Genomic DNA, 14,957 nt, shown 5'->3' on the forward strand with positions numbered 1-14,957 from the left:
CATATCACTACTCAAACCAAACATTTAGACCGGGCATATTGCTTCCCAAATACTAGATCTTAACACTCTTATAATTAAGAAAATCCCTAATATGTAAATCTCATGGTAACTGAAAGGCTACATAGCTATGTTCCTCTTTTTTAACAAGGGGGGAAAAAAACTTGGCTAAAGAAAATTGTAAAATTCTTTACATTATACTAAAAATTTAGAGTTATAAATGTAAAGGTCCAAATCAAAACTTCCTATGAAGGATCTAGGAAATCACTATCCCCAAACTTTCCTTTCTAGTTTTAACTATTCACAATCTCACCTTTAGTTCCTTTCTAAACTGTCAAAATAATCGAAGAGTTTTAAAAGTTAAAATTTGTTTTAGAAGAAAAAAAATGTATAAGTATCACTGAGGAACTCTTGAACTAAATCAACTTTATTTTTTTTAATCAGAAAATATTTTAGGAATGTTCTAAGAGTACTAAGGGGCCACTGTTGTGCTGTGACACCAGCACCCCATGTGAGTGCAGGTTTGAGTCCTGACTGCTCCACTTCTGATCCAGCTCCCTGATCATGCACCTGGCAAAGCAATGGAAGATGCCTGGGATGCTGCCACCCACATGGTGTAGGCCTGGACAGAGTTCCAGGCTCCTGGGTTCCTCCCGGTTCAGCCCTGGCCTTTGTGGCCATTTGGGAAATGAACCAGCAGATGCAAGATTGATTTCTCTCTCCCTTTCTCTCTCCCTCTCTTTCTCCTTCTCCCTGTAACTCTGCCTTTCAAAAAAATAAATATTTTTAAAAGTACAAAAGAATCATATGAGCAACACTCTGACATACTCACCCCTCAGGTTAGAAATACAATAGGTTTAAATATACTTGCAACTGCATGTGGATCACTCTACGACCTTGTTTCAGTCTTCCCTCCCCACTGGAAATCCTAACACTGAATCTGGAGTTTATGATCCCGTCCAGGAGGAACTTAAAAAATTCAGGGAAAATGGGATTAAGAAATTAGTTTATTTAGGTGCAAAAAAATTCTGAAACACACGAACATGAGAAATCTTCAAAAATTTTATGAAGAATGTATAGTATGAAAAAATGATACATGAATATCAAAATCACTTTGCATCAAAATAAACCTATCTCAATTCCACCTTTCCACACATGTTGAATTATCCTCACATTATTTGTATGACTGACTGTAAACATTTTATACTTAGTCTATGTGTCCTTTTGGTACTTGATTATTTTGGCCAACTTCAAGCAAATTCTTTTAAAGTTGAAACTCTTAGATAAAGGTAGACAAGCAGTCAGCCTTCTTGATAATGCCAAAATCTTTCCCTGGCCGTAAAGATTTATATTATGACTAGCAGGGGATAAGGACTCTTTAATTTGCTGGCCAACAACTAGTGACATCAGATTTGTAAATTTTCATTAATCTGAATAATATAAATATCATTGTTTTAGCTAAAAAGCATCTTTTTATAGGTTTTACAATTATTAAGACATCTGTAATTCCTCTTTGGGAAATGACCTACTCATATCTTATGCCCAGTTTTTATCTTTTTTTTTTTCAGAAAGATTTTTAGGAGACTATTATATATTCTGAATACAAGTCCTACACCGTTTACATGCATTTCTCCTGGTCTGCGATTTATATTTTCACTCTGTTGATAGTATGTTTTACGTTTATTTATGTGTTTATCAATTACAGTGTTTTACCTTCCATCCTACAGAAGCAAGTTCCCATTTGGCATCAGTTTTCTTTAGCGTGAAGCTTCTCCTTTAAATATTTTTCATAGTGAAGTCTGCTGGGCATTGTTACCTCAGCATCTACTTATCTAGAATTATTTTTATTTTTTCCTGATTTTTGAAAGACATTACTGGATATAGGAGTAGAATGCTTGGCTGATTTTTTTTCTTTCTGCATATTAGTTATTCCATTAACTTCTGGTTTTCTTCCAATGAGAAGTGAGCAACTCACTCTTTCTCCTGAGGGAAGGAATTTTTTCCCTTAGCTTGCATTTATGACACTTTCTATTTTCTATTTTTTAGCAATTTTACCATGAAGTGCCAAGAGATGATTTCATTCCTATTTATCCTGCTTGATTTTTGATGAGCTGTCTAGATTTGTAGGCTGGTTTCTTTGTGTGTGCTTTTTGTGTGTTTGATCCTATCTAGATAATATTTGGCCACTACTTCTTTAAATTTTTTTTTGTGTTACAGCCTATCTCTCCTCTACTTCTAGGACTCCAATTAAATGTATGCTAGACTGTGCAATACTATTCCTCAGGTCACTGGGATTATTCATTTCTTTCTCAATCATTTTTCTTTACTCTGCTTCAGCAGAAAGATTTCTAATAACTGATTTTCTTTTTTTTTTTTTTTGGACAGGCAGAGTGGACAGTGAGAGAGAGAGACAGAGAGAAAGGTCTTCCTTTTGCCGTTGGTTCACCCTCCAATGGCCGCCGCGGTAGCGCGCTGCGGCCGGCGCACCGCGCTGTTCCGATGGCAGGAGCCAGGTGCTTCTCCTGGTCTCCCATGGGGTGCAGGACCCAAAGACTTGGGCCATCCTCCACTGCACTCCCTAGCCACAGCAGAGAGCTGGCCTGGAAGAGGGGCAACCGGGACAGGATCGGTGCCCCAACCGGGACTAGAACCCGGTGTGCCGGCGCCGCAAGGCGGAGGATTAGCCTGTTGAGCCATGGCGCCGGCCCTAATAACTGATTTTCAAATCTACTGATTTTTTTCTGTGTCCTATCTGTGATTAAGTTGATCTGTGACATATTTCTTTAGGTTTGCATTTTTCAGTTCTAGGATTTCCCTAAGAAGTCTTTCAATTTCCATATATCTCCTACAGCTCCTTATATAAAGATTTTATTTACTTATGAGGCAGAATTAGAGAGAGAGAGGGAGACACAGAGAAAAAGGCCTTCCATCCACCTGTTCACTCCCCCAGTGGCCACAATGGCTGGAGCTGGGCCAGTCTGAAGCCAGGATCCAGAAGCCAGGTGCCAGGTGACAGGAGCTTCTTCTGGGTCTCCCACTGGAATGCAGGGGCCCAAGCACTTGGGACATCTTCCATTGCTTTCTCAGGCCATATGCAGACATGGATTGGAAGAGGAACAGCTGGGACATGAACTGGCACCCATATGGGATGCCAGTGCCAGAGGTAGAAGCTTAGCCTACTATGCAATCAGCCAGCCACAGCTCCTAATATTTTCACCCCTTATGTTCATTTTTTTTCAAGTATGTTCTTTAAAATATTTAATAGTTAATTTCATGTCCTTATCTGACAATTACAAACTCTGTGTTTTCCACATGTCTATTTCTGTAACTGAATTTTTTCCATCAGTTACAGGTAATACTTTCTTATTTCTTCATATCTTTAGGTCTCTAGTAGTTTTTTGGATTGCATTAGACATTCTGGATGATATGCTATAGAGAGATTAGATTCTGTTATCCTCTTCTTAAGAGTACTGGGTTTGCAAAAAAGAGCTGGTGTAGCCATCCTCCTATCAGACAAAAGACTTTAACACAAAAACTGTTAAAAGAGATGACACTATGTAATGATTAAGGGATCAATTCAACAGAAAGATGTGACTACTGTAAACGTATTATGCACCTATTTACAGGGAACTGGCTATTTAGAAGAAATGTTAAGGGATCTAAAGGGAGACATAGATTCCAATACAATAGTAATGGGGGACTTCAATACTCCACTTTCAGCAATGGACAGATCAACCAGACAGAAAATCAGCAAGGAAGCAACAGAGTTAATCGACAGTGTAGGACAGATGGACCTACTGGATATCTACAAAAGTTTTCATCCTACAGATGTAGAATACACATTCTTCTCATTAGGGCATGGAACTTTCTCTAGCATAGACCACAGGCTAGGCCACAAAGCAAAGTCTTGGCAAATTAAAAAAATCAAAATCATACCATGCATCTTCTCTGACCACAATGGAATGAAGTTGGAAATCAACAACTCAAGAATTTCTAGAACATATATATACACATCAAGACTGAACACCATACTCCTTAATGAACAGTGAGTCACTAAAGAAATCAAAATATTTCTGGAAATGAATGACAATGACAACACAACATATCCAAATTTATGGGATACAGCAAAAGCAGTGTTAAGAGGAAAGTTTATAGCAATTGGTGCCTATATCAAGAAATTAGAAAGGCATCAAATAAATGAGCTATCAATGCATCTCAAGGATCTAGAAAAACAACAGCAAACCAAACCCAAAACTAGTAGGAGGAAAGAAGTAATTAAAATTAGAGAAGAAATAAAACAAAATTCTAGCAAAAAAAAGATACAAGAGATCAACAAAACGAAAAGCTGGTTTTCTGAAAAAATAAAGTTGACACATCATTGGCCCAACTAACCAAAAAAAAGGAGGGGGAGGACCCAGATCAATAAAATTAGAGATGAAAAAGGAAATATAACAACAGACACTACAGAAATAAAAAGACTCATCAGAAATTACTACAAAGAGCTATATGTCAAAAAATTAGGAAACCCAGAAGAAATGGATAGATTCCTGGACACATATAGCCTACCTAAATTGAGCCACGAAGACATAAAAAACCTAAACAGACCAATAACCAAAATGGAAACTGAATCATCAGTAAAGATATCCCCAGGAAAGAAAAGCCCAGGACTGAATGATGGCTTCACTGCTAAATTCCACCAGACATTTAAAGAACTAACTCCAATTCTCAAGCTATTTAAAAAAATTGACAGGGAGAGAATCCTCCCAAATTCTTTCTATGAAGCCAGCATCACCTTAATTCCTAAACCTGAAAATGATACAACAGAGAAAGAGAACTACAGACCAATTTCCTGATGAATGCAGACAAAAAAATCCTCAACAAAATACTAGACAATTGAATCCAACAACACATCAGAAAAGATCTTTCACCAAGACAAAGTGGGATTTATTCCTGGTATGCAGGGATAGTTCAACACTTGCAAATTAATCAATGTGATACAACACATTAACAAACTGCTCAATAAAAACTATATGATTATCTCAATGGATGCAGAGAAAGTATTTGATAAAATACAACACCCTTTCATGATGAAAACTCTAAGCAAACTGGGTATAGAAGGGACATTCATCAACACAATCAAGGCAATCTATAACAAACAAATCTATGGCCAGCGTCCTATTTAACAGGGCAAAGTTGGAAGCATTTTCACTGAGATCCAGAATCAGATAAGGATGCCCAATCTCACCACTGTTACTCAGATAGTCCTGGAAGTTTTAGCCTGAGCCATCAGGCAACAAAAAGAAATAAAAGGGATACAAGTTGGGAAGGATGAAGTCAAACTATCCCTACCTGCAGATAGGGGATCCAAAAAACTCCACTGACTATTGGAACTCATAGAAGAGTTTGGTAAAGTGCCAGAGTATAAAATGAACACAGAAAAATCAATAGCCCTTGTTTATAGAGACAATGCCTAACCTGAGAAAGAACTTCTAAGATCAATCCAATTCACAACAGCTACAAAAAAAAAAAAATCAAATACCTTGGAATAAATTTAAGCAAGGATGCTAAAGATCTCTATGATGAGAATTACAAACCGTAAAGAAAGAAATAGAAGACAGAAAAGGAAATCTTCCATGTTTATGAATTATAAGAACCAATATCATCAAAATGTCCATACTACCAAAAGCAATTTACAGATTCAATGTGATCCCAATCAAAATACCAAGGACATTTTTCTCAGATATAGAAAAAATGATGTTGAAATTAATATGGAAACCCAAGAGACCCTGAATAGCTAAAGCAATATTATACAACAAAAATAAAGCTGGAGATATCACAATACCAAATTTCAAGACATACTACAGGGCAGTTATAATTAAAACAGGCTGGAACTGATTCAAAAACAGATGGATAGAACAATGGAACAGAATAGAAATGCCAGAAATCAACCAATACATCTACATCCAACTTATCTTTGACAAAGGAGCTAAAATCAATCTCAGTCTCTTTAACAAATGGTGCTAGGAAAACTGGATTTCCACATGCAGAAGTATGAAGCAAGACCCCTACCATGCACCTTACACAAAAATCCACACAAAATGGATAAAAGACCTAAATCTAAGACTCGATACCATCCAGTTATTAGAGAATATTGGAGAAACCCTGCAAGACATCAGCATAGGCAGAGTTCTTGGAAAAGACCCCAGAGGCACAGGCAATCAAAGCCAAAATAGACAAATGGGATTACATCAAATTGAGACGCCTCTGCATAAAAGAAACACTCAGAAATCAACCAACAACAGATGCTGGCGAGGATGTGGGGGAAAAGGGACACTAATCCACTGTTGGTGGGAATGCAAACTGGTAAAGCCACTATGGAAGACAGTTTGGAGAGTCCTCAGAAACCTGAAGGTAGCACTACCACAGGACCCAGCCATCCCACTCCTTGGAATTTACCCAAATGGAATTAAAGGGGAGAAAAAAAGAGCCATTTGTACCTCAATATTTGTTGCAGCTCAATTCACAATAGCTAAGACATGGAATCAAGCTAAATGTCCATCAACGGATGACTGGATAAAGAAACTATGGGATATGTACTCTATGGAACACTATACAGCAGTAAAAAACAATGAAATCTGGGCATTTACAACAAAATGGAGGAAGCTGGAAAACATCATGCTGAGTGAAATAAGCCAGTCCAAAAGGGACAAATATCATATGTTCTCCCTGATCGATGACAACTAAACGAGCATCTAAAATGATACCCATTGAAGTGAAATGGACACTATGAGAGACAATGACATGATCAGCCCTTGTCTAGACTGTTGAGGGACAACTTAATATTTTATTCCTTTTAGTATTTTTGTTGTTGTTGTTGCTCTGTTCTACATAAGACCACTGGTTGAACTCTGTAATCAATGCACAATCATTCTTAGGCATTTAAAATTAATGGAAAAGTGATCTCTGTTAAACATAGGAGTGGGAATAAGAGAGGGAGGAGATATATAGGTTGGCACATGCTCACTTGGACTTACCTCCAATGGTGGCACTAGAAATGTGCCAGGGGATTTCAACTCAATCTTACCAAGGAGGCAGGTACCAATGCCAGCTCACTTGGTAAAGTGATAAGTATAAATACACAACCGATCAAAAAGATAGGGTATGTGTCGAAGAGATTTCACAAATAAGACCAGTGTAAGCAAATAATGAAGGATAGAATTAAAAGGGAGAGAATGATCCTGCGGGGGAAGCAGGACACACAGCAGACTCATAGAATGGCAAACGCCCAAAACAGCACTCCTGCCTCAGAATCAACCCTTGGGACATTCAGATCTGGCTAAAAGGTCCATGAGAGTCTCACAGGCATGGAAAGCCATGACACGATGGCAAAAAACAATTTAAATGAAAGACCCTGGTGAACAAGACCCCAGCAGAAGGAGCAGGCCATCAAGGAGAGAGGCACCTTTCTCCGAAGGGAGGAAGGAACCTCCACTGTGATATGGCCTTGACTAAACAAGTTCAGAGTCAGTGAACTCAAGGGGCTTCCATAGCCTAGACAGCTCATAGCAAGAGTCTCGGGTGATTGCTGACGTCATAAATAAGAGTGCCAATTGTTAAATCAACAATGGGAGTCACTGGGTACATGCTCCACACGTAGGATCTCTGTCCTTAATGTGTTTTACTATGAAACTTAAAGACACTACTAGTCAAACAATACCCTATACCTTGTGCGGTTGTGTGAGTGCAGCCTGTTGAAATCCTTGCTTAGTATATACTACGTTGATCTTCAGTATATGAAGGTAATTGAAAATGAAACTCGATGAAGGACGGGATGGGAGAGGGAGTGGGAGAGGGGAGGGCCGTGGGAGGGAGGGAGGTTGTGCGGGGGGGGAAGCCACAACAATACAAAAGTTGCACTTCGTAAATTCACATTTATTAAATAAAAAAATAACTATATAACAAACAAAAAAAAAGAAAAAAAGAACTTAATACTTTACCCTTTTAGTATTTTTTTATGTTCTACTTAAAACTATTGGTTGAATGGAAGGGAAGAGAGAGCGGGAAAGGGGAGGGTTGCAGGTAGGAGGGAAGTTATGGGGAAGGGAGCCATTGTAATCCATAAGCTGTACTTTGGAAATTTATATTCATTAAATAAAATATTTTGAAAAAGAAAAAAAAAAGAAACACTCAGCAAGGTTAAGAGGCAATGGACAGAATAGGAGAAATTATTTACCAACTATTCAACTGATAAAGGTTTAATAACCAGAACATATAAAGTGATCAAAAAACTCAACAACAACAATACAAACAACCCAGTTAAGAAATGGGCAAAGGACTTAAACAGACATTTTTCAAAGAGGAAATCCAAATGGCCAACAGACACATGAAAAAAATGCTCAGAATCACTAGCCATCAGGGAAATGCAAATCAAAACCACAATCAGGTTTCATCTCACCTTGTTAGAATAGTTTCATAAAGAAATCAACAAACAAATGCTGGTGAGGATGTAGGGAAAAAGATACCCTTATCCACCATTGGTGGGAATGTAAATTGGTATAGCCACTGTGGAAAACACTGTAGAGATACCTCAGAAATCTGAGTATAGACCTAACCTATGACCCAGCCATCCAACTCCTGGGAATTTACCCAATGAAAATGAAATCAGCATATGAAAGAGTTATTTCATGTGTATTGCAGCTCAGTGCACAATAGCTAAGATAAAGAATCAACCCAAATGTTAATCAACTGAAGACTGGATAAAGAAATTATGGAATATGTACATCATTGAATACTACACAGTGGTTAAAAAAAATAAAATCCGGTCATTTGCAAAAAAATGGATGAAACCGGGTAACACCATACTTAGTGAAATAAGCCAGTCCCAAAAGGACAAATACCAATGTTCTCCCTGATTTGTGTTAACTATAGAGCATCTAAAATGTAATCTATAGAAATGAAATTAACACTTTGAGATGCAATGACTTTGAGCAGCCCTTGTCTCGACTGTTAAGGAAGTTGTTGTTTTTTTTTCATACAATTTGTTGAACTCTCTATTTAGTATAGAGTTAATCAAAAATAGATCTTACAAGAATGAGAATAGGAGGAGGAGGAGGGCAGGTATGGTAGAAAGAATCACTATATTCTTAAAGTTGTATTTATGAAATGTGTGACGTTTGTATTCCTTAAATAAACAGTTTCTGGGGGAAAAAAAGAGTATTGGGTTTGTTTTTAGGTTTTTATTAGGGTGATTCTGTTGTGGTTTTGCTTTTAGTTTTAGTGTATTCCTTAGTATTGTATGTAGTTTTTATTCTTAAGTTTTGGACTTTTTAGAGTTTCAGTGGGAAGTTCAAACTGATTAAGTTCTACTAACTTGCTGAGCTTCAAGCTCCAAACTGATGTCCCTGCAGTGGACAGCTGTCTTAGTCTTCTGGTTGCTATTTTTCCATGGAGTTCCTGCAAGTTTTACTCTACATCTGCATTCCTCAGGGGTTGGCCAAGAATTGAAGAGGAGTCGATGCACAGATTTTTCAGCCCCTCCCACTGTGGCTTCTTCATTTAGGAGCCATCCCACTCAACCTCTAGACACTGTGACAACCTGAGACGAGCTCCTCAAGCCAGTCAGACTATAATCTGTTGCTGAAGTTCCACCTGGAACCAGGACTCAACCTTTTTTGGTGTCCCAAGCTGTGGCTTAATTGCTACACCAAATGCCTGCCCTCATTTGCAGTCTTTTTAAGCCTTATTTAAAAAATCTTTTAATGTCCCAGCATCATATAGTCTGTGTATTTTATTTTAAAAATATTTTTTCTGAAGTATTTCTCATATTTAATTTCATTTTTTGTGCATGGCTTAAATTTTATTTAATTTATATTCTTTACTTAATTTTTTATTTTATTTTATTTTTCCAGGCAGATAAACAAATTTCCTATTTCCCAGCGGTTTTACCACTACTTAACAGTCCATTCTTTCTCCTACAGCTCAGGAAGCCTACTCTAGTCCATAAATACATAAATCTAGTCCACATATATAAGGAAATCTTCAAAAACTCCCTGGCAAATGTATATTATGAAAAAAAATTAAGAATAGATTTTAAAATTGTTTATGTCAAAATAAACTTATCATTTAATTCCATTGTCCCAGGAACTTTTAGAAGTACCCTCATATCTCTCTTACCACAGGCTCCAATATTTCAGTGTTTTATGTCTCAAGCCAAACTGCAATATCTTAATTATTACAGCCGTACAATAAAGTCTTTTGTCTAACAGCAAGTCTGTTCACCTTGAACTTCTAAACAATTGCTTGGCCAGTATCTTGGCCCTCTAGTCTTTCGAATAAAATGTAGTGGATAAGTTTTTCAAATCACATGGGAAAAAAAACAGCTAAAAAAAAATTATCATCTTTAAAATTTCAACTTTGGATAGGCATAGTGCACCGGCCGCAGTGTGCTGGCCGTAGCAGCCATTGGGGGGTAAACCAACGGAAAAAGGAAGACCTTTCTCTCTCTCTCTCACTGTCTAACTCTGCCTGTCAAAAAAAAAAGCAACAACAACAAAAATTTTCAAGCCTGCTCATATACAAACTTCATACAATTTTCCATTCATCCAGATCTTCTTTAATATCTTTCCATAAAGTTTTATGAATTTTTCCACAAAATTATATGCTGTGATTCATACTATATATTTCAAACATCTTTTAAAAATTATTTCATAAATTACATTTTTTTAAAAAAAAATTTTGACAGGCAGAGTGGACAGTGAGAGAGAGACAGAGAGAAAGGTCTTCCTTTTGCCGTTGGTTCACCCTCCAATGGCCACTACGGCCTGCGCACCGTGCTGATCCAAAGGCAGGAGCCAGGTGCTTCTGGTCTCCCATGGGGTGCAGGGCCCAAGCACTTGGGCCATCCTCCACTGCACTCCCAGGCCACAGCAGAAAGCTGGCCTGGAAGAGGGGCAACTGGGACAGAATCCGGCGCCCCGACCAGGACTAGAACCCGGTGTGCCGGCGCCGCAAGGTGGAGGATTACCCTGTTGAGCCACGGCACCGGCCCCATAAATTACCTTTAATTTATCCCAAATTCTTGTCACATTAAATGAATCTCACCATATTATTCACTGAAGTTATAAAATTTAAGATTTAGTTCATCATATACAATCTAACAGGTAATGGATAATAATATTTTAACACTCTCATTAGCAAACAAGCTTTTATACAATGGATTATAAGGTTAGGTAGCTTATTTATATCTTATGTACTTACCAAGAAGCTCCTCGGTCTCTACTGTCAGTATCTGTGAAATTAGAGTCCAAGAACATATCCTTATAGATTCGACCAACTAGGCAATACATATCTGAAGCAACCTGCCCTTCACTTTGCACCATGGGAATCATAATATCAAGAGCTTTGGCTCTATCTCCAGGGAGATTTCTCCTAAGGCAGAAAACATTGTTGATTCAGTATAGATTACAGAAGCAACACAACAGAGTTTGGATTATAATTAGGTGTCTTCAGAGTAGTTGTGGTAAAAATATCGTCTCCTAATTCTCAACATAATTACCCTTACTCTACTTTAGTTAACTTTTGTGTGAATGACAATTTGGTAATGAGTATACAGCTGGCACTTTGTATTGTGCGTTCCACACCTTGGATCTAACAAACCACAGATGGAAAATATTTGGCAGAAAATAGATTTGACTATATTGAACATGTACAGACTTTTTCCTTATTTTCATTCCCTAAGCAGTACAGTACAAAGCTATCTGCACAGTACTTCCATTGTAGTAGGTATTATAAGTAATTTAGAAGTGATTTCATGTAGATGGGAGACCACTTCATACAAGAGACTTAAATATCTGTGGATTGTGGCATGCACAGCCGTCATGGGCCTGGATCCAATCTCCCACAGATACTGAGAGACTAAGTATTTGCTTTAACATAGCATCATATGCATATAACTTCAAAACTATAAACAGCAAATACAAACTTGGGCACAGAAGAGAAAGAACTGTACAAATTTAAATATACAACTAGTGAGGGACTTTTTAAAACTCAAAACATTCAGAAAAGAATCTGAAAGCATGCTTCCTCCACTTCATACGGCTGAGACAGATATATTATTATTACATTCTCATAGGAAGTGGTCACAATGCTAGAATTAGCACACACCCTGTAAAAATCTTCAGGTGAAGCAATGACACATTAACTCACTATGGCCAGATCTCTCTCTGCTTACCTATTCAGTGCAAATGCATAGTGAAACTTCACATGGTGATGAGAGGCCAAATCAAAGGTTGGCAGTTTTTCCAAAGTCTCCACCAGCTGCACAATAGAATCATAATCCTTCCAAACAAGAGCACAGAATTAAACCATTAGGAGAAAAGTTCTCACAACGGAACAACTTTGCACAACCAGATATCTGAATCCAAGAAGGGATTAAAAAGAGAAGTTACAATTCACAGAATACTCTGAATAACCTAGAAGAAACTGCTGTTGCTTTCAAGAGGTTTGGATTGTACATTCTAGGTAAAAACATTAGAAATACAGTCAGCATGTCTGACAACAAACCAAAACAAATGAACAAACAAAAAAATCACTTAGCATGATCACCTGCTTTCCAAATACAAGAGGTACTTCAGTTCATGGAAAATTACATTAAAAGATCAGTTTGAGGCCGGCGCCATGGCTTAACAGGCTAATCCTCCACCTTGCGGCGCCGGCACACCGGGTTCTAGTCCCGGTTGGGGCGCCAGATTCTGTCCCAGTTGCCCCTCTTCCAGGCCAGCTCTCTGCTATGGCCCGGGAGTGCAGTGGAGGATGGCCCAAATGCTTGGGCCCTGCACCCGCATGGGTGACCAGGAGAAGCACCTGGCTCCTGGCTTCGGATCAGAGCGGTGCGCCTGCCACAGCGGCCATTGGAGGGTGAACCAATGGCAAAAAGGAAGACCTTTCTCTCTGTCTGTCTCTCTCACTATCCACTCTGCCTGTCAAAAAGAAAAAAAGAAAAAGAAAAAGATCAGTTTGAGTGCCAAGAATTTTTTGAAATCCATGCATGGTTTTTTCAAAATGCACATTTCCACAAACTTTTTGAAGACTCATGTATGGATTTTAAAAATTTTCATGCCAGGCCGGCACTGTGGCTCACTAGGCTAATCCTCCACCTTGCAGCGCCGGCACACCAGGTTCTAGTCCCGGTCGGGGCGCTGGATTCTGTCCCAGTTGCCCCTCTTCCAGGCTAGCTCTCTGCTGTGGCCAGGGAGTGCAGTGGAGGATGCCCAAGTGTTTGGGCCCTGCACCCCATGGGAGACCAGGAGAAGCACCTGGCTCCTGCCATCGGATCAGCGCGGTGTGCCGGCCGCAGCGCGCCAGCCGCGGCAGCCATTGGAGGGTGAACCAACGGCAAAGGAAGACCTTTGTCTCTGTCTCTCTCTCTCACTGTCCACTCTGCCTGTTAAAAAAATTTTTTTTTCATGCCAAAACTAAACTTATCTTTTAAGTCCATTTATGAATGATTTGAAGTACTTTCCTTATGGGTGATCTACTTATATTTTATAGAACCAGATTCCAGGTATTGTGTGTTGTTAACTACTTTTTGGAAAAATAAAAAATTTCAAGGAGGTGGAAAAACTGACTGAATTCTGTTGCAAGTTTTTAAAAAATCATCCACAGGAGTAAGCTACTCCAGCCCTTGGCATCCTAAGTGCCATGGCTCTCGATGTCTGTAGGTTCTCAGGTCCACACGAAGCATTACCCAGACCTGGGAGGCTGGGAGTGGGACTCAGAAATTAGAAGTCATGAAAATTTTACTATAAACAGCAAATGGCAACTTCCCAACCCAGAGAGGATTTTATTCTACTTAACCCATATTTTTAAAATGCTAGGACATATCAATACAAATGATGTAGTGACTGTGTTTTACCATACAGTTTTAAAGCTATTTTAACAATTAATGAATTGTATACTTCCCATATCTGGCTAGTGAGATTCTATCTATTTCAAGCAACACAATTCATTTTCAAGCAACAACTGTCAATTTCAAGCAACACAATTTCAAAGAATAAAGGCTATATCCAGAAGGCTCTAAAAATTTCTGCTGCTTCCCTAAACCAGCTTTCATTTATTGACTGACAAGTGTGTCTGAGTGGAACAGACTGTACATAGGATAGCCCCATGAGCATTTTCCTTTGTTTTTTTTTGTTTTTTTTTTTGTTTTTTTTTTTTTTTTTTGAAGAGAAAAATCAGGCCTTTACCATGAAAGTTTTCCTCAATCACTGACAGTTAACTCACAGGAGTCTTCTTTCATCATAAAACCATGGGATGGAAAACTCATGAGAGCCAATTAAAAAAAAACTGCACATGGTAACAGAAATTTGACATTTGCACTCCCCTAACCTTCCAACATCCTACAGGACAGATTTCACTGTTAAGTATCTTCTTACCTGGATATCTCTGTAGGAAAGTAACAGGTTGATCACAATATCTGCTGTCAAGACTTCAATATTATCTACTCGTTGCCGAATTCTTGCCAATTCAGCTGCCAATTCTTTACCAGTGTATAAATTTCGAGCCTTCCTGATATCGCTGAGTATAGATTCACGGAAATATTGGCTGGTGGAGAAACCCAAACACATTCCAAAGATTTCAATAAAAACAGTAATTTTATAAGAAAATGAATGACATTTGTGTACTCATAGCTTTCAATTATTTAATATGAACAGAATGAACATCTCATATTCTGTCATTATTTAGAAATTTTGAAGTTCCTGTATTTCCTTTCATATTCTGTCTTGTTTCAAAAAGAGTTATAAGGAACACTATGAAAATGAATTTCCATGCATTGTACCACTTAAACAACCAAAACCACATTTTTAATTGACTTTTCTGAGCAGAAATTGTTCTAAATCATATAACCTGTACTTTCTGACTCAGCATCATTTATGAACATAAACATTTGCTCTTAATCAACA

General features: G+C 38.2%; 1 protein-coding gene across 3 annotated transcripts in view; it reads right to left on the minus strand.

Annotated features, from left to right (window-relative positions):
• Positions 1-14,957, minus strand: part of MAP3K5 (mitogen-activated protein kinase kinase kinase 5) — a 242,606-nt gene that overhangs the window by 121,235 nt on the left and 106,414 nt on the right. For all 3 annotated transcript variants that reach the window (XM_062186819.1, XM_062186818.1, XM_062186820.1), the window contains exons 5-7: positions 14,430-14,598; positions 12,227-12,333; positions 11,254-11,424 (exon numbers count right to left, since the gene is read on the minus strand). In XM_062186819.1, the coding sequence (XP_062042803.1) occupies positions 11,254-11,424; positions 12,227-12,333; positions 14,430-14,598 (447 nt within the window). The remainder of the gene's footprint in view (positions 1-11,253; positions 11,425-12,226; positions 12,334-14,429; positions 14,599-14,957) is intronic.

The sequence above is a fragment of the Lepus europaeus genome, chromosome 3, assembly GCF_033115175.1.
Source record: "Lepus europaeus isolate LE1 chromosome 3, mLepTim1.pri, whole genome shotgun sequence".
In the NCBI taxonomy this organism is placed as follows: Eukaryota; Metazoa; Chordata; class Mammalia; order Lagomorpha; family Leporidae; genus Lepus; species Lepus europaeus.